General features: G+C 47.4%; 1 protein-coding gene across 6 annotated transcripts in view; it reads left to right on the top strand.

Annotated features, from left to right (window-relative positions):
* TJAP1 (tight junction associated protein 1) overlaps positions 1–19,773 on the top strand; it is a 40,022-nt gene that overhangs the window by 15,196 nt on the left and 5,053 nt on the right. For 2 of the 6 annotated variants that reach the window (XM_069800454.1, XM_069800455.1), the window contains exons 3-11: positions 7,685–7,779; positions 9,358–9,412; positions 11,214–11,372; positions 14,431–14,459; positions 15,578–15,739; positions 16,382–16,448; positions 16,916–16,945; positions 18,180–18,287; positions 19,011–19,094. In XM_069800454.1, the coding sequence (XP_069656555.1) occupies positions 11,247–11,372; positions 14,431–14,459; positions 15,578–15,739; positions 16,382–16,448; positions 16,916–16,945; positions 18,180–18,287; positions 19,011–19,094 (606 nt within the window). In that variant the 5' untranslated portion in view covers positions 7,685–7,779; positions 9,358–9,412; positions 11,214–11,246. The other 4 variants (XM_069800457.1, XM_069800456.1, XM_069800452.1 and 1 more) reach the window with 4 other exon arrangements.

The raw sequence follows: 19,773 nt of genomic DNA, 5'->3' as shown, positions 1-19,773 counted from the left end.
TTTCTCCCTTTGGCTGGATAGGTTTATTCCTCTAACACCACTTCTGTTTCTCTCACTGCTACACTGCTTTTCCCTGCCAGCTTATAACAGCTATTGCTCGTTGTAGGTGGAGGGAGGATCAGGTGGCTTGGTTGAAGAATGACCCACTGCTATCCTCACACAATGCTGGAGTCTGTAATTTTACTTCGTTACACTGACTGCTGTCTGTATTCAGTGCCGTAGAGATCATGAAATATTTCTGTGCTAGAAGATCTTCTCTGATGAATAGCACAGAGGATGGCTCAAGTTTCCATGGCAATGCTTCTGAATGTGCTTCTGTCACCAAAGAAAGAGGGACTTTCAGTTGATTAAGATTTGAGGGTTTTGTCTGAGAAAGGTGATGGTGGTGAGACTGTGTGTTAGTTGTTTGTCTGCCTTTGGGTAGTGCCTCCGACTGATACATAATCTGGAGAAAGAGGAAGCTGACATTTGGCTAATGGCAGAGACGGACTGTGTCGTGCAGACTACAGCTGGACTCGTGGACACGCTTAACTGTTCAGCTACAGATGCAGCAGCACAATCACCCAACAGTTAAGCCAGTACCATTCTCTGCCTCTCACATCTGACCATCTGCTAGGGAAAAGCTAATTAAACCAAAATGATTCTTGCTGGGATTAAACCCCAGCAGCAGAGAGAATTGAGTATAGTACAAATATTGTTCTCCTACTACTGGATCAGGGTTGCTGCTTTACTTGTACTTATAAAGAATTGCAGGCTATTCAACTCAATTGCCGTCAGGTAGGTGTTTAGCTCATGCACACTTTCTTTCTCTTTTCTATCCCAGATCACTCTTGTTTTAGGTAGAAGAAATAAGGCTGTGTCTTGCTGAATTTTCCTGCAGTTCCTTTCTTATGACAGCTGAGGCTGTTTTTCTTTAACATGGAATTACGTGCAAAAATAGTGCACAAAACTGGTTTTTTCTCCTAGTGCCTCAATTTACTTATGGAATGGAAATTGTTCCTGCCTTCCTCATTGCATATATTTGTGGTGAGCATGAATCCTAGAGTTGGTGTGGGGCCACATAACCTTATAATTACTAGAAGCTACCAGTGTGAATCTGAGACTCAGGACCAAACAGTTTATTGCAAAAATGTGTCTGCAGCCCTTTGAGAGTTGAAATTTAAATCTTGTAAAACAGAAAATGTGGAAGTGTGGTTCCCTTAGCAACTGAACTCCTTTGTGTACCTACAGCCCGTGTTGCCATGTGATCAGGGCTTCAAAATAGCTCTTTCAAAAAAATAATAAATTAAATGGACTTACAACTCTGGTTGATTTCACGGCTGCTGCTGGTGCTCAGCTGAAGTGACAGCTCACCATGTTGTTCAGAGTTGTGGCACAATTTAGTTTCTGCAGGCCAGTGAGGGATTTAGTTCTCTGCAAGGGGCTTTGAGAGGATTCTTGCTATTGTCTTTCCATGCTGAATATGGAAAACTTGTACTGAAGAGGAAGTTAGTTCTGTGTATGGTAGCTCAGAGACAGTAGTAGAAGGCAGCAGTGAGGAGGGGGTGATGGTTGTGAGGAAGGTTGGAGTGAGCTTGAAGAGACCTGATTGAAGAAGCACGTAGAGATGAAAGTGAGAGTACCAAAAGAATTAAGATAAAGTAAGTCTTGATATTCAGGAAGAACAGTTCAGATAGTTTTGAATGAAGAATGGAAAAAAAACCCTGTAATTTTGGAATTGCTGGAATTTAATTTTGACAAATACGTTTCAAGGGGAAATGCTGTGGGAACTGAGGAGATGAGAGGTGATTTTAGAGTATGGATTTGTAGCACGTTAGGTCTGTGACCTCAGGCTTGTTTTGTGTATGTGCTTACCCCACAGTTAGCAAGAGAACTTTGTATTTTGGTGGAAGAGGGGCAGTTATAAGACCATGCCTGGGGGCAGTTAGATAACGTGCTCTAACTCCACACTCCAGTTTGCTCAGATAAGCTGTTGGTGAGCCATACCCTTAGGAATGAGCAAGTGGGGAACGTTGCCTTCCTGGTGTCTGAACTGCTCCAGGTATGTTGGACATCAGCAAGCCAAAGCTGCGTGGGTGTATGGAAAGCAGAGTACGGTGCAAATATTTGTGGTCATACTTCCCCTCTTGCTTGGGGAGAGTATAAAAAATGTTATGCCATGCTGGTCTGAGCATTATTATGCTTTTTAATTGGCATAGGAGTAGTAAAACTTTCAAGTCATATAAATGTCAATACCTTTAATACCTTAATATACCTTGTGTAGTGTGGTTAGCTTATATTGATTCTGAGAGAGAAAGAGGTCACTCTGGGTTTTTTGGAAGAAAAAAAAATCACCATAAAACCCAGCAAAACCTTCTTTGGAAGTAGAAAAGGGCAAAAAAAGGGTTAACTTCAATATGGCAAGGATTTTGCCACTGCAGGAAAGTTGTACTGATTTAACTTAATCAGATTAGAAACAGCTGTGATTATATTAGTGCAGCATTCTTGTATAGGCATCCTTAATTTAGTTTGCGTCTTGTATCTATCTATTTAACTTAAGTTGATTCAATGTAAAGTGCTCTTAAACTGAATTAAGAACATTTACCCAGGAGGGTTATACTGCTTAACATTATTTTCTAAGTCAATTTAATGTAGTACAGTGTATATGTAGACAAGACCTTTGGGAAAAAGCTGATCCTTTTTATTACTTGCTGAACAGTATGTCATGTTTGGCTGCAGCCATGTGATTGTGGAATGAAAGAGCCTGTTGTGGTGCATGTTGGAGGAGGATGGGCGAACTGATCATTGCAAGCCTTTGTACAACTTGGTCGTTCTTAGCCATAGTGTTTGTTTAAAGTAGATTGCTCCTTCTTATAAATTAGGCTTTTTCTTGTCTAGAACAGATGTGAAACCCCTGAAATATTATTTATTTTAAGGTTCCTCCTCAGCCTGCCAATAAAATTGCCTGCACACTTGGTTAGTGTGCTGTGTATGCAGCAAAAGCAACATCTCAAAACTTTCACAAATGTTTAAGGTTTCAAAAGATTTCAGATGGCTGAGCAGGTTTGAGCTGGGCTTTTCTGCAGCTAGGCAGAGCTTGAAATTTCAGCACCTGCAAGCATCAGTGCTGGACTTAACACCTCCTCAAGATTGCAGATGCTCTGTAGGCTGGCTCACTGCAATAGCTTGTCCATCTGTCCTCTGTAAATAATGTAAATAACAAGCTCTGCTCCATTGTCTGGCTGTGTAGATGCTGCATAGTGTGTTAACCATCTGCGTGTCACTGCAACTCATATAGAGGGGATCTGTTAGAGAGCGTATTGAGGCAAGTATATAGATGGCAGTAATGGAGCATTGCTATATTCTCTGCTAGAGGGATGGCTCAGTGACATTCAGTCCCTGGCACTGAGGAGCTAGAGACTGTAGTTTTCGCAGAACTTCCGAAACCAAAGGCTGAAACAAGAGGGCTGCTGATGTTAATTACTGGGTGTTGTATGAGACTTAGGGAATACTTACAGGGGCTGAGAGTCCGCTTCTCAGTGGTTGAAGAATTTAAGCTGTTCCTACCTTGTCCTAGGTAAATGCCTTTTGATTTTATGCTCTAGGAAGGTTATGTGTGATTTTTTTTTTCCCCTTTTTCTTCCCCTCCTACACAGCACAGGAGCTGACAGAGGTCTGGGAAGGGAATTCCTACATATTGATTTTCTACAGAAATGTTCACCCACTCCCTCCTTCACTTCTCTTCAAATGTTTGCCTGCTGTAGCTGTTCCCTAGCTTGTGCTTGAGAAAGTTTAAGGCCATGGCTCCCAGATTTCCCTCATGTGATCTACCAGGTTTTTGCCAGATACATGTCGTTAGGAGTATCAAGATTCGCTTTTTCTGTCAGGGCCCAGACAGTTATTTTCAGGAATTTTAGAGAGTTCTGATCTCCATCAGTTGTTTTCTAATGGCCTAGTATACATCTCTTTAAATATCTGAGAAACATGCTCCAAAAGTCTTCCCATGGAAGATCTTAAAAGGACACAGGTAAGAAGGCAGAGTGGGGAAGGACATGAAACACAAGGTGTGAAGACGAAGAAGCTCTGGAATTTTGTAGCCTAAACCACCTTGTGAGAGTTGAAAGGATCACTGAACAAACTAAGAGATCAAGCGAACAGGATCACTAAACAAACTCAACGGGCTTCTGGTGTGTCAGTGTTTCCAGATGAGAAGCTGTCATTAGCCCCCGATGTAGCTGTCAGTACTAAAGGTAACTTGGCAAATGACCTTTTGCCAAGCTGGTTCTTGTGCAATTTCAGATGTAGCCATTAAAGGTGGTTCTGTGCTTTTATATGCATTAGAAAGCTAGTGTTAATTTCCTGGTCAAAATCTCCCCTGGGTATTTTTATTTGCCATTTACATTCCTTCTGGGGATTGGATTCGGGTCCTTTGCTTCCTGTCCTGTTCCTGTTCAGATGTTAATCAGCTGTTGCGTTCTATTCCAGTTACATGTTAGTGACGTTAGTGTTTCTTGGGCAATGCTGATCTGTCCTGGCTTTTATAAAACAGGGAAGCTAAGCTACTCTTAACGCAGCAAAAAGAATAGATAATAAAATGCATACTTAAGGATATGGAGTGCAACTGAATTAGGGGGACTGGGATCTTTGTATTATGGAAGGAGGGAGTGGGACTGTAAGAAAAGTGTGATTCTGATTACTTTTAAGAGACTTCCGTAGGGTGTGATTGGTATGACAGACACATGATATGTCCGGTGGTATTTACATTCAACAAGAACTATGTAGGGCTGTAGAGTCTAGGGATTTCATTTTCTTTGGAAATATGTTAGGTGTTAAGTAGGGCTTGTTACATGGACTGTTGTTCAACAGCTAGCCTGATCCCTTTTTCTTGATAGCTCTTGAAATTGTTCCCATGCAGGGAACAGAGGTTTCTGCCTAACAGTCAAGGTTAATTGGTATGGAAAAGCAGGAATGAGCAATAATCCTCCTGAAACTCGATTTTAATCCAAGAGTCACTATAATGCTATTACTCAGATCTGAATCGTGAGCATTAACGTAGAAGCAGAACTGAGATGCAAGTTCCTGCCCTAGGAGGCGTCATCCTTTTATTTTAAAATGAGCTTCAAAACAGCCAGCAGCAGAATGGATCTGAACATAGTTTTAATTGAGATGCCTTCTCTGAATGAAAAGATCTCGCTCATTAAATGTTAAAGTGTCCTTTAATAACCTTGCAGTCCTTTTCCATTGTACTCAGCACCAGCAGTCTACAGGTGCTGCTTTTAACTTCACACAGCTTGTTTGTCTGTCCTGGACAAGACCTCTTGATGCAGTTATTGAATCATCCATCTTGCTCATTAGTTGTCTTGATCAGGCTTACTGCAGCAGCTTGTCACATAGTCTGGCTTGAGACACATGGAGGCTAAGGTTGCCTCTTTCCGTAAGCACAGGAAGACAACTGGACAAATCTCTCTTGCTTTTGCTTCTCATGATGCCAGTGAACAGACACTGTTACCTCCTAAACCAGGATGTGCCAATGAGCTGTATTGGATGTGCATTTGGAGTATAGGTTGGCCCACACAGAGTGAAAATTCTGTGTTAGCTGTGGTGATCAGATATATGGCACAGGACAGTAACAGCATTTTTTACATGTGGGTATTGCATTTGGAGTTTTTTGGGGTACACTGATTCTGTGATAGCCAGTGAATGTTTCTGTAGTGTTGCATTAGAAACAAATGTGACTGTGACTGTGCTATGGAATGTATTTTCTCTGTCACACAAGTTTATCTTCCTGAATTAAAAGCAAGGTTAAAGAAATGCTGCTTTTAAGAGGAAAAGGCTGGAAAGATGACACTGCCTGAAATAAGAAACATTGTCTGTGACATAATCACCTGTTTTCTGTTGAGGAAGGGAGACTGCTGCCCTGAACACTGGTAAGCAGGCTGTTTTATAAGGTCAGAAAAGGCAACACAAGAGAAGATGATGATGAGGAAAACCCTGCAAGTCCTCTGCTTCTTTGCATGGAATGTTCAACTACTGCAACAGCAAGCAGGCAGGAACTGTGTGCATCCTAGAACCAAAGCTATGTATTAGCTACCTCAGCCCTCAAGGGACTTGCCAAGTTTCAGGAAGGCAGTAGGTGCCTACAAATATTGTTTGTTTGGGTTTTTTGGTTTGGTTTGGGTTTTGGTTTTGGTTTTTGTTTTTTTGTGCTTTCCCTTTTTGTCCAAAGGGTTCCTTTTTGGACCATTTTTTGTATGCTATGGACCTCTTCCTTGTTACTGGAGGCAAAGTGATGCTAACAGGTAGTGTTGTGGTTTTGCATGCATGCCAAGTGGCTGTTAGTTCTGTGGGCCCTGTACAGAATAGTCTTAAGCAATTCTGTGCTAGATCACATCTGTTTCTGGTGTGTGGTAAAGGTTTTGCCTTTCTGAGATCACACAGAGAACATAGCTGCTCTGCAAGTGGATTTTACACTGAGGGAAGCTCTCTGGTAAAAACAGCTAGAGTCAAGCTTGTATACTGCCTGTGCAGCTGCACTCAGTCACTGTCGCTGCACACCCTCGCTGTGAAGAGGAAAGAGGTTGTGTGCGTTTTGTCTTTGTGAGAGGGTGGAGGAATCATCAGCTTTTTGCATTAACAAAGCAAATTGTTAGGTTTCCACTGCAGTCTTCTGACTGTTTGTGTGTTCATGTCTGTTTGCCTGGAAGATGTGACTATTGCTGATGCTGATCAGTGTGAGCCCAAGCCTTGTAGCCCTCAATGAGCCATTCCAGTGAAGCTGTAACTTTGGTCAGTTAGCTTAGAATTCAGTGAGCTTAGAAATGAGACTACAGTGGGTAGTAGCTAGAAGACAGTAGAATTGTAGCTACTGCAGACGATAGCCTGCTAGGAAGAAGACTGTGAATGTTAAGGAACAGAGATGGAAAGGGCAGATAAAAGGAACCAAGAGGTTAAGTTTTCTGTTCTATAAGAGTGCTAATTAGAATAGCTGAAGAGCTACTTCCTGCTGTAGCTCCAGGCTAAAGCTGAGCTTCTCTAGGGTAGTCAGAATGTGGACTTCACAAGCCTCTCTCTGAGGAGCTCGTTGTCAATAACGTGGTGAGCAGAATTAGTGCTGCCTTCTATTTCTGGGTATTACCTGTATCTGTTTCTGCCTTGGAGCACAAGGTCCGTCTATTCTGCAGAGAGTATCTGCTCCTCTCTGAATGGAGGTGTGATGAATTGAGCCATCTTGGGATTCTCTCTGTGGTAGCAAAGGATACTCAGGTATTGTAGGCAAGGAGGGCTTAACTGTGCTTTTCAGCGCAGGGAAGTCTGCAGAACAAAATTAGGTTGGTGTGGCAGGGTGGCTGGAGCAGGATGACAGAGGCTGGATTCCTGGTGTTGGACAAGAATGCAGGTGGGGAAGCAGTGACCCCTGGAGCCATCTAGAAAAAACAGCTGCCTTTCAGAGGTCAGTTACTGGTCTGCACAGGCATCCCGCTCAGTGGAGAGATGGTTAAAAGACCTTCCTTTTCTGGGACACAGTGAAGGCAAGGGGCTTATTTCACTGGAGAGTCCTGGCATTAGATAGTAGCCTGATGCTGCAGCAGTTTGCTGCCGACTCCTGCCCTGGCACCTGGCTGTGAGTTGCTCTGCGCATGCCTGTCTGTTTCCATGTGTTGTGCTGATAGGTGACTGACACCAAGTTGCCTTTCTCGTGTTTCAGGAGCTGTTGGCCAGATGCTGCTGGGTGCTGACAGGGGAGAGCTGATTCGGAGACAAGTGGCCAGAAATGTTTGGACACATCGTCACTTTGGATCTGTAAGTCCTTGTTTGAGGGAAAGTTGCCTGGAGGCACTGTGAGTATTTAAGTGTCTCTGGAAATTCTCAGATCATAAGGGCAGGTTTCAAATCCCGGTATCTTTTCCAGGTAGGTGGGGTGAGATGGCAGGTAGCATAGTTGCTGGCTCTGGGGTAGGAAGCAGGACAGTCCTCTTTGAGCCTGAGGATCTGTGTGGCAAGAGACAGGGAGGCCTTTGGCATGTTCGTTCTTACACCTCTGTAGTGGAAACATGCATGGACCCATGGATACAGCTGTTCCTGGAAGCCTGTGCTTGTCTGCCAGCCCATGTGGCTGGTGGTTTTGCCTTGATGATGAACGAGCTCCTGCTGGGAGTTGGTGGAAAAGCAGATTCAAACTGTGCTGGCCTGGTTCCTTCCTGGAGGTGCACGTTCTCCCTCTCTCTTTCTTTCTCCCCCTGTACTTTACAGTTTGCCCCACAGAGCAGTTATGCTGTAGTGAAGCTGTTTTTTTCCTGTGCTAGTCAAGACCTGACCATAGCATTGTAGCAATGAAAGGGACCAGACAGCTTGTTGGGGCAGGGCCAGTACTAGGGCACCTCTTCAGTTTGTTTTGGCAAATCTTGAGTTTGCGTGGTCCTGGTTGCCTGTCTGTGCCATTCACCTTCAATCTGGCTCTCCCAGTGTATGTACAACTGCTCCACACGCTGTGCTCCTGTCCTGCCTTGCAGGACTTGGTGCCATTGACAGGGAAAAACCAGCACAGCAGCAGAAGTGCATCAGGGAAGGGAAGGCTCCAATGCAGTCTCTCTCGTGCCAGTGGCAGAGTGATGGCCACTGAGCTATGCTTTTACAGCTGGCTCCCAGATCACCCCAATTCTCTTCTTGTAGTGATGGGTACCCTGGGCTTTGAACAGAGAGGCAGGTTGTTTCTGAACTTGTGTTGTATCCCTGGTTGGCTGGACACTATTTTACAGAAGTCTGTTAGCAGCAAAGTAGAGCATGGCATGCTGCTTGCTGGAAGTCAGAGAGTAGCTTGCCTTCCTCTCTCATGGAGGTGTGGGTTATCACAGCTGTAGGCATAAGGACGTAATGTTTTGGCTCAAACAAGAGTCTGATAATTGCTGGCTCATTTGTAGGTGAGAAGCACTGATTTAAAAGGACAAGTGAGGTAATTGTTAGCATTACCAAGCTTCTGTACTAAAGGCTTCACAGTTAGCATCCCTCTGTAGTAGCAGGGAAGATTAGCTGGGAGAGTCCCATTTCACAGGAGGTTTGTTTAGTCCTTCCTGGAACCAAGGTTCCCTTGAGGCTGTTGCTTCATGAATTTTGAGTTTGTGTGGTCCCAGTTGCCTGAGTGCTTTGGACATGTCCTTGCCAGGTGCCTTTCCAGCTCTTGCTGGGCTATGTGGCCCACCTATCCTAAGTAATTTCATTTACTTTCAGAAGATCTGATGTGGGTTGGGGCAGGTATGAGGAGTGAGATGACCGTTGGATCGTTGTTGGTTATAAATGTTCCCTATTCCTTATATATTTATGGGGTGAGATTTCAAGCTGCCTGTTTTGATGGATGCTAAGCTATTTGTTTCTCTTCTTCAGGGCATCTTGAGTGAGTGTTCCTGCTTCATGAGGCTTCGAATTTGAGCCCAGGCTGGTAAGTGCTGAGGTCTTTGTGGGTTAACGAAATAATTGTGATTTCAGCTTGGAATATCTCCATGCACATCTCCTGTCCTTAGCCTGGCAGGCGTTGACAGAAGTGTCCCCTAGATCACCTGTTTGATGGTGGGGTGTTGACAAACATGCTTCTGGTCAGGATTTCAGCATTCCTCTTTCAAGAAGAGAAATGTCTTCCCAGCAAGCCAGACCCATCTGTTTTGCTTGGGGATGCAATGGAAAGTGCATTTGGTATGCTGGACGTGATTTTTCTAAAGTATTAGAGTTCTCTTCACCTACTTGAGTCTTTTTAGGAGAAGGGACCTTGAGGGAATGACTGCAGCAAGGGGGACTTTCTAGCATTCTGATGGTGGAGATTTACAAGTTAGTCCTAGGAAGTTGCTCCTGTCTGTGGAAAGGTGTGAGAAACTTTTGTGAGCCTGTGTTTTTAGCAGAGTGGAAGACAACTTGCAAATGTTCCTGTGAAGTGTAAAGCCTGCTGTGGCTTGGAGCCACTCTGTGCTTGGTGCATACACCTCACACTAGCCAGTCCTCCCAGGGGACTCATTCTAAGTGTCAAGAAGATGCAGCTAGGCAAGAGTGGTTAAGAATTGGAGAGAATTCTTGGGGCTCCATTTAGACACTTAACTTCTAAAACTCCACTGGCCAAAACGCAAAGCAAGTGAAGTCTGCTAGGTTGCTGACTCAGTGGTATACATTGACTGCCTTGAAGGTGAATGGGAGTCAAATGGCCCTGCCTGTAGAAGAGAGGAGAGGGTGATCTGAGTTGAGGCAGGTCCTGCACTTTGAAGTGCTGCAGGTCAGGCACTGCATATGTTGTCATCCGGGAAAGTCTGGTATCGGGCTCTGCAGGGACTGCTTGGCATCTCTGAGCTGTCTTGTGTCCAATAGGGTGGCTGAAATCCTGGCTGCTTGGGGGGAAGTCTTCCTGCCCACTGCTGCAGTCCCAAAGTGGAAAGGAAGGAGATTCTTCCATATGTACAAGATAGTTGCTTTCCTTCTACCCCGTTTTTTGCTCTTGTACTACTACTACTCCTGCAGCAGGAAGAATCCTGCCCAGCACAGCTGGGGTAAAGGGCTTAATCTGGTCTTTCTGCTAGTGGTACTGCTACATGTTGCAAAATCTGGCCTTAGGTATCAGTGTCAATGGCATTTCCCCCTAATTTGATGCCACCTGTGGCTTGGGGGTGGTCTTTGTCTTTTCTGACAGAAGTGAGCAGTTGTAATGGTATGGTATCTCCTCCTGACAAGCCTTCTGTGGTCTTCTCCATTGGTGTTCCAGTGTAAGCCAAGAACTTCTGGGTTTGGGCTCTTTAATGGCTGGAGTCTCCTCCCACATAGTCCCTGCTGACAATGACAGCACATGATCAATAACTCCTGCTCTAGCTGTCACTGCTGCCTGTAAGGCTTGCACTTTCCATATTGGAAAAGGCCTTTCCTAAAGAGCCTAATCAATATGCTGCTGTGAGGTCTGTTCTCATTTGCTATATATAATCTGGACACACACAAACTACGTGAGTGAGCACGTATAGAGGGGGGGAGAGGATGTGCCAGCTCTCTGCTCTCACTGGCTGGGAGAAGGACACAGCTACCTCTTATTTTGCTCCCTCTTCTGCAGCTGCCGCTCAAGGCTTGTGGCCGCATCCTTTCCTTGCTCTATTAACACTCTGCATGGGGACCTGCTCTGGGACTCCAGGGGAGCTGAATTCCTGCTGGGTTACTTCTAGGGTTCGATGGAGCGCCTGTGACTCTCTCTTCTGTGCACTTTCTGCTGTTGGTAGGTAACCCGCTTTTGGAACCACGCAGGTGGGAGGATGTCGAGCACAGCTCCATCAAAGAAGCCTTACCGCAAGGCACCCCCGCAGCATCGTGAGATCCGCCATGAGGTACCCATCATTCGTGATGACCAGGATGGAGTGATCTTGGCCGAGCAGAGTCAGGTAACGGCTTGCCGGGTGGCAAAGGGCTTAACACCATTGCACCAGCAAACAGGGTTTAGTTACACTGAGGCAGGCCAGCTCAAGCAGGCAGAGGGGTTTGAGGTTTGCAACCTGAACTTCTCCTCATCGTGGTCCCTGGAGTCCAGCAGTGAGAAGGAAGTGACAGGGTGCAGAGCAGAGTTGAACATCAAGAGCCAGACTGTCTCACCAGCACTTCCATGTGGTGGGAAGATGGGGCAGCGAAGTGGGAAGCAGTGCCCAAACCGCAGTTGTGGGCACCTCAGCAAATTTGTGAGCCGTAGCATGGAGACAGTTGTGGTGCCTGGAGATGAAAGACACCATCCCGCTTGCTCTTTCAAGAGCAGAAGCCTGGAACGCTCGCTGATGTTTAAAGAGCCTCCTGAAGTCCTGACACCAAGGAAGTTTCGGGTCTCCTCTACACACCTGCCTCTCAAAGGGATCCTGAAGCAGACCAACATGACAGGCCCACGCCATGAGAGCTTACGGAAGTCCCACTCAGTAGAGACGCTTTGCCGTGGCTCACGAAAGTACGGTGATCCTCAGCTCTGCCTCAGCCATAGGGAGAAGTGCTCACTGGAGCACAGCAGCAGCAGTGCCACTGCCTCTGTCAAGCGCAGGGAGAAGATCACAGAGGAAAAACTGCAGTTCTCCAAATTCTTGGATGAGATTACCCAGCGGGTGCTGAGTCCCATCCGCTTGCGCTCGCTGGGAGAGACCAGGGGAGCAGAACAAGACCAGAACTCTCCCCTTTGCCCCAGAAGCTCTCTGCCAGAAGGCCAAGGGGAAGGTCACCTGCAAGGGGTAAAAACCAAGCGTGCAACTGAAAGATCCCCCTGCCCAAGCAGAAGAAAAGCAGAAAAGAAATGTGAGGGGCTGGGAAAGGCTTCGTGCCAGAGAAAGTGTGCTGAGGAGGCTAAGAGAGCTTCCAGACTAAGAAAGAAACCCATCCTTGGGAGGAAGGACAGTAAGGAAAAACTCGTTTCCTTGGAAAGAAGGGTAGTAGATCTGTGTCAGTATGAGCTGCAGCAGCTGACAGACCTGGGGCTGGCAGGGACATCCTCTGGGCAGCAGCACTCACTGTCTTCATGGAAAAGCAGTGCAGAGGACAGGAGGGATGAAAGCAGTCCCTGTTCACGGCTATTACAGCCACACCATCTGTGTGCTAAACTTGGGCAGAAGCGTGCAGTGGAGCCGAACTACCCAGAGAAGGGATCCTTCTCCACTCCAACAGGCTGGAGTCGGGAGGAGGGGCCTAGCCCATCTAGATCCTCCCCTTCCTTCAGCCTGGCACTAAACAAGGTAGGTGCCAGGGCCACTGGCTCACAGACAGGGGTCTCACAAAGGCCAAAGCCCCCACCTGGCTCTCATCTAGTCTGTAATGCCAGTGGGGAGAGTGAGAGCAGGCCCCCAGACCTCATGTTGTGGGTACTTAATCACCAGAAGCTCCTCTCTTGTGGGTGCCACTCATGGCTGTGCTCCAGGTTGGGTATATCTTCCTGGGAGGAACCAGCTTCCCTTTGGCCCCAGGAGTTAGGAAGGCAGGAGCTGGTGCTGTTGTCCGCACTGCAGACTTCCCAGGTGTGTGCAGGTTGGAGGTCCTCCAGGCTGCAAGGCAGCAGGTGTCTGCAGGAGGTGGGCACCTCTGTTGTCAGGAGGTGTTGGGATGCTCCCAGTGCTCTGTGTGTGCCCTATGCCTGGCTGTCTTGGGGTAGTGGATCTTTGTATGATGGCCATTTCAGTTCTTTGTAAGCCTTATCCTCTTTTCTCCAGCCTTCTTTGGGGCCATCACCTCGTTTTAATAGGAATCACATTATCCCCTTTGCCTGGTCACTAGCATCTGCTCTGTGTGTATTTGTGGGGGTAGGGGAGGCAGTTGCTAGATAATTCTGCATGAATTAACCAATTGCCATGTGGGGTCAGGATGTAAGAAAAGAATGGATTGATGCTTTGCCTTTAGGGACAGGTGGATGGATGTATGCAGGTGGTAAGGACCATTCTTTTAAAGTGTGAGTTGATGAAGGAAGCAGGCCCATGATATCTTAGGGCCATGACTGGGGTGGTTTGCCTTCTGTAATATTGCTAGCAGCTCAACAACCTCATCCACAACTGTCTGTGGCATGGCCTCTCAGCCCAGAGCTGGCTGTGACACTTAGTGGACAGTCTAAAGTCTGGCAGCACTGTGGGTTTGTGCAGTGCTGTTGGTACCAAGCACCAAATATAATCCATGGGCAGCTTGGACTTTGAGAGTGGTCACAGTCTTGGGCTTTCACAGGAAACACTGTTGCTTCTAGTGCTAATTAGATCTCTCCCAGTTCTGCTGGCAGGCAGCAGCCATCTCATGGGTTAATGCAGAGAGTGCAAAGGAAATGAGAATAGCTGAGCCATGTGCTCTTGTCACTGTGCTGTGTCTCCTTGTTCTGCAGGTCCCTGCTCCAGCCATCTCTGGGGATCTTGCCCAGCACATTAATTTCTTTCACAGGCTTTTCTGACCTTTGGTGTTTCTTCTGCTATCCCAGAATAGTTACAGTGGCTGGTTTCAGATCTGCAAAAAGAAATCCTTTTCACAGCACAATTTGGGTGGTGTAAATGGTAAACACATTTTTCAGCTGCCAAATGATTCTCTTTCATTCTTTTTGTGGGGCTTGAAGGATGTTGTCATTGCTGTGGTGACAATTTAATCCTCAGTGTATGCTGGCCTGTGAGATTCCTGCTCCCCACTAACTGTGGATGTGGAGGAAGCTGAAACACCAGCTAAGGTAACGATGTTACAAGAGATGCTGAGATTGCAGCATGGGAGAGTAAAGTTACCTAACTTGTGTGGTGGCTTCTAGTATAGCTCTTCTACCCTGAACCAGAATACACAGTCTGTCTTACAGACAGCTGAGCAGTGTGTAGAGATCCTAGCAGCTCAGAGCTGTCAGAGCAGGTGAGGAAGTCACAGTTAGGGTCTAGCAACCAAGACTCTACCCTGTAGGACAGTGTGAGAGACTAACTCCTCCTCTGAAAGAATCTCACAGCTGTTTTCTTCCCTGTGCAGGAACCCTTGACGGATACAGAAAGGATGAAGTAAGTGTCCTGCTCCCCCTTTATGCCCGTCATACTGCAACTGTGTGGGTGCTGATTCCTCACATCCTGCCTGTGCCACTCGCACAGCGAAGCTGACTGGCCCTGCAGGCTGCTCTCAGATCTTCAGTCTTCTTGGGGCCACGTGGGCAGAGCTTTAGACTGTACCTTGCCAACCTCTACCTTACATGTCTCTCCCCCTGGAGGGGGAGGGAACATAGACCCCCAGTGCAGGTGCAGGCAGAGGAGTTGGTGGGTGTGAAAGAAAGTAGGAGATGAAGCCTTTAATACAGGTGGAGAGAGGAGTGCCTTTTTTAACTCTTCTTGTTGTTGCCATTGTTTTGGTGTAACCCACCAGAAGCAGTATGCAGAGGCCTGCTGCTGACTGAGGGTGAGAGCTGAGCCCTTTGCTGGTGGTGGTATGGGGCACAGCTGCTAGCACTGAGCTCCAAGCCATAGTGAGGAGAAAGCTTGCACTGCCAGAGAGAAGCTGTGCTTCTGAGTTTCTCTGAGCAACTGAGCACAAAGGAATGAAAAACAACAGGAAATCCTTCTGAGCACCAGGCATGTCCTGGCTGGGGAGGATTGGAGCAGTTTGTGTTGGAATGGGGCTGATTGGCAGCTGCGATCATGTCTATAAATGTACCCCACCACTTCTGCTTCTGGACTTAAGGCTGTATGGAGTCCTCTTTCCACCAGGTGTTAAAGGTGTTGAGGGCTTTTGAACAGTTTCAGGGGAGAAGATGATTTTGTTCTTTTTGCCTTCAACTCTTCTAACTTGGACTGGGATAAATTATTGAGTGGGTTTCATTCACCAGTGAGGGACACTGGAGCTGCACAGCTCATCTGGCTAGTGGGCTTTATCCAAGCACTGTAACCTGAGAGGGAGCTGGGAACCATGCTTGGCCAGCTGGCATGTGCTTCTTTGCCCCTGCTCCAAGAGAGTTCGAGTTTCCCTCTCCTGACAGAGATGCATCTCTCGCTGTGTGTGCTGGAGTCTCCTGCCAGTTCAGTTCCCAACTTCCTGGGGCCCCTGTGGGAGGTCTTGGGCCCTGGGGTGGGGATGCTGGTGTGGAGTACCCCTTGTGCACTCAGTGGTACTTTGTTCTTATGTGCCCCAGGCTACTGCAGCATGAGAATGAGGAACTGCGCCGAAGGCTGACATATGTGACTAACAAAATGGAGGCGATGGAGAGGGAGCTGGAGTCAGGTCAGGACTACCTGGAGATGGAGCTGGGCCAGAACCGTGAGGAGCTGGAAAAATTCAAGGACAAATTCCGTAGGTATGAAAAAGAAAAGAGAGGAGCAGGGTTAGAGAGGTCCCTCCCACCAAGGACTCCCTCAGCTGGTGTGAGGAGGCTGTCCCCTGTTGTGTAAATCAAAGGCATGCTGCATCCTCAGAAAGGTGCACCCCTAGACTGTAGGGGAGTTAAAGGCTCTGCAGCCATTACTTCCTCCAGGGTACAGCGTAGGAATGCTGCTAGCACAAGGGGCTGACAACAATAGGGAGTTCTTAATCTATTGGATGTAAGGCAGGATCCAGCTTGGATGGTTACCCCACATATGCAAAAGGAGCCACTGATGGCTGCAAGAAAATACATCACCACTTTCTCTGAGAAGTACCTCAGTTAATCAGTGTCAGTCACTGGTCACATGCTTATAGATGACATAGCTCAGAGGAGTCCTCCAAAGTCATTTACACCCTCCAGTGCAAGATTCTTTCACCCAGCCAACCTCATCTTGCCTCCAGTAACTTGGGGTCTGAAGGCCATTATGTGGCAGAGATAAGGCATAGTTAATATGCCTAGTTGTCTTAGTACCAGTCTTTCTGCAGTTGTGGAGTTGGTGGTTTGCTTGGCAGCTATGAAGGAGACTTTAGTAGGTGCCCAAGATCCATTCCCATGTATACAATCTTGTTTCTGTAGGTTGCAGAACAGCTACACTGCTTCCCAGAGAACCAACCAAGACCTGGAGGAGAAGCTGCATGCCCTGGTAAGTGCCCTATTAAGTCACTACAGAGAGAAGGTGAAAGAGACCTATGTATTAGAAGCAGTTGAGAGAAGGGGCCCTGGCTTTACCCAGCAGATGTGGCAGTGGGTGAGGGGTGAGATTCTGGCCACAACCGTCTACTCCCTGTTCCGGCTGGTGTCATGAACTGTTTTCTTGATTTACCAAGCCCCTACTTGGTCATGCACGTGAGCTTTGGTTCCCCACAACATAATTGCATGGTATTCCGTCATGTTGCTTCAGTCCCTCTCAAAATGCCAGGGAAGTGTCAACCAGTCTTGGGGTGGTCATCCTGGGAGGATGGGGGCAGTCAGAGCAGAGCCAATGTGCTTGTATGTCTGTTGTGTGCATTCATAACACTCATGGCTGTTTCTTTTCTCTCCCTCCCCCTCTCTCTCTCTTTCTCCTCCCCATGCTGCCGCTGGCACACGCTGGGCACACTCACCTCTCAGGCCTCTCTCAGCCAAAGCTGGATTTTTGCAGTTGCGTCTTTTCGTTTGTGTGTTTTTTCTTTTTCCTCTTTACCTGTCTCAGCCTGTTGGTTTCATTGTCAGTCCCACATACACCATCCCAGATGGAGGGGCCCCAGCTCTCGTCCAGCCAAGGGCTCACCTGGTATCCAGCAGCTGCCCGCAGATGCAGCAGGTCCTAGCTTGCAGTGCTTCATCTTAAGAGTGTTTGACTCTGAGCCAGCTGGAGCATGGCGTGTTGGGAAGTGATGCCCATAAACTGTGGCACTGCACAAGATGTAGATGGCTGTGAGCCTCATTTGCTCCCTTTCCTTCCCCTTCTGGGCTGTAAGCAGGCAAGTCAAACAGCTGAGATGCTGGTTGCCTCCATGCAGCCCAGGATGAGATTTTTTGGTTCTAGAACTTGAATTTCTTGGGTTAATATTTATTGTGCTGGTGCCCGAAGAGACTGCATATGTGGGAAGCATTGTCCTCCCCTACCCTCTTGTGTATTGCTGTGCTGTACGCCTGATGCACAGCTGGGCCCTGGTGATCACAGCCTCAGAGCACCCTTGGGCAGTGTTGGAAGAACTTCTTGAGGAGGGGGTGGCTTCATTGTTCTGAGCTGTTGCACCTCTCTGCTGTTACATCTGGGTCTCTATTGGCCCTGTACCTGAACTGTTAGGGAGTCTAAAGAGGCAAGATTGCCTGCTTTAGGGAGGGCATTAACTGAGCTCCAGATGAAGCTACACGGGTCCTTTTTCTTACTAGAGCAAGGCTTAAATTCTTTCAAGGTGGTGTCCTCTCCCTGCCAAAAAAAACTTTTGTCCATTCGGCACTGACTGCTGGATCTTTATGGACAGTATTCTTGTTCTGTTGCCCCAGAGAAGACGGCTGGGTATCACAAGCTCAGAGGTCTTTGCTGCCAATGGCAGTATGGGATTGATTGCTCAAAACCACTAGCTTTCCACCAGGCACCATGCGAACCAGGGCAGAGAAGAAACATGGTTGTGCTACAAGAAAAGATACTGCGTCAAGGAGGTTCACACTCAACCTGTTGTCTCTGTAGCTAGCAGAGTGGCTGGCTCCATTTGGCCTTTGGAGTCCTTCCCTTGGTGAAGAGCCAGGCTGTCCCCCTTGTCTGTCTGTCTGGAAGTTTTTGTATCCCAACTGAACATGTCATTGTGCTATACTTGGGCTGAGGTGGGTGGTGAAGCCAGGTTCTTCTGTGCTGGGGAGATTTACACCTGGTGTTCTTGCATCCCAGATTAAAAAGGCAGAGATGGACCGCAAGACGCTGGACTGGGAGATTGTAGAGCTCACTAATAAATTGCTTGATGCCAAAACCACCATCAATAAGCTGGAGGAACTCAATGTAAGTGTCAGTCTGCAGACGGCTGTGGAAGTGTAAGAGGTGTTGGCTTTTCCTCTTGTTCCAAGTCATTAGTGTAAAGGAGCATTTGAATGACTTCAGCGTGTATGAAAGTGCAGGAGCTGTACACAACAGTAGGGACAGACAAGCAGAAAAGGGCCTGAGGGGTTGAGCAAGGAAGAACTGATCTTCAAGTTTGATGTATTTGCTCTTTTGAGCTTAGGGTTTGACCCGAGTCCAGGCTGTACCAACAGAGGGGTCATTTACTCAAGAGCTGGGAGGGAGCTGATGTCTTTTCTACACCATCAATATAGAAGTTCCTGGATGTGGTGCTTGTTTCTATTAACTGCCCTCTACTCTCTCAAGTCTGTCTGTCTGCAAGATGCCTGACATCAGGCAGTGTCTTCAGGCATAGCTGAACTCTGGGATGGGATAGCAAATCTTGTGGGACTTTTGGAGAATATTAAAATCCCCAGAGGGAGAGGGGTTTGATACACTGACAGGGTGTATGCCTGGAGCGAGGACTGGAGTTGAAAGGGACACCTTGGCTGAGTTGTAAGAAAATAGACAGGGGGGTGGAGAGGAGTGAATTGCAGGTACCCTCATGAGCAATTCATCATATGCCACCTCCTGCTTCTGTTCAAGCAGCACCTGATCAGGTGGTGCCTTTTCAGGTAAGAGATTGAGCCTGTCTGCCACTATTGCACACCTTGCCCTTTCTTGCAGGAACGCTATCGACAGGACTGTAACCTTGCAGTACAGCTGCTCAAGTGTAACAAGTCGCACTTCAGGAACCACAAGTTTGCTGATGTGAGTAGCAGTCCTGCTGAGGTGGGGAAGAAGGGCTCATGGTCTCCGTCTGCATCTTGCTTTCTCCAGCTTTCTCTGCAGGGCTGTTGGCTTCTCATCCTTCAGCCTCAGAGGTGTGTGGGGGGCTCCTGTTCCCACTCCCACTGAGAAGGCAGCACAGAGCCTCTGCCAGCTCCTCTTTCGCACCAGCTCCATTTCACAGCTCAGCCAGAAGCTGTTATAAAAAGCACAATAACCTTGAATTTGATAGCCTGCTGGGTGCCTGATGGGAGCTGGCAGGAGGACAGACCTCTCTCTTACCCTGCTCTGTCCTCTTCCCTTCCTCATCTGGCCACATGGAAGGGCCACGCTGCCTGATAAGGAGTCAAGCAGCAGTAGTCTGGCCCTGCTTCACTTCTTACTCTGAGGAGAAATGTGGGAGGCAGCATTTAGGGTGTCTTTTAGGCCTCCTGAATGGGAGAAGTTGGTACCAACTCATACTCCCCCTTGTGGGGTCTGTTCAGCTCATCCTGCCCTCAGGATGAGCAGAGATGGAGTTTAGGCCTTTCAGATTAGTAGCATCATTTCTTCGGTTGGAAGTATAATTCAGACCCTTATCCCAGCACTCTCTTCTCCATACCCCTAATCTCCATCCCTTCTTATGTTCCTCTCAGCAAAACCATGTGCTTGTCTTTTTTAA

Source organism: Haliaeetus albicilla, chromosome 13 (assembly GCF_947461875.1).
Source record: "Haliaeetus albicilla chromosome 13, bHalAlb1.1, whole genome shotgun sequence".
Lineage (NCBI taxonomy): Eukaryota > Metazoa > Chordata > Aves > Accipitriformes > Accipitridae > Haliaeetus > Haliaeetus albicilla.
The sequence above is the reverse complement of the archived record's forward strand: the minus strand, read 5'-3'. Positions and strand labels throughout refer to the sequence as shown.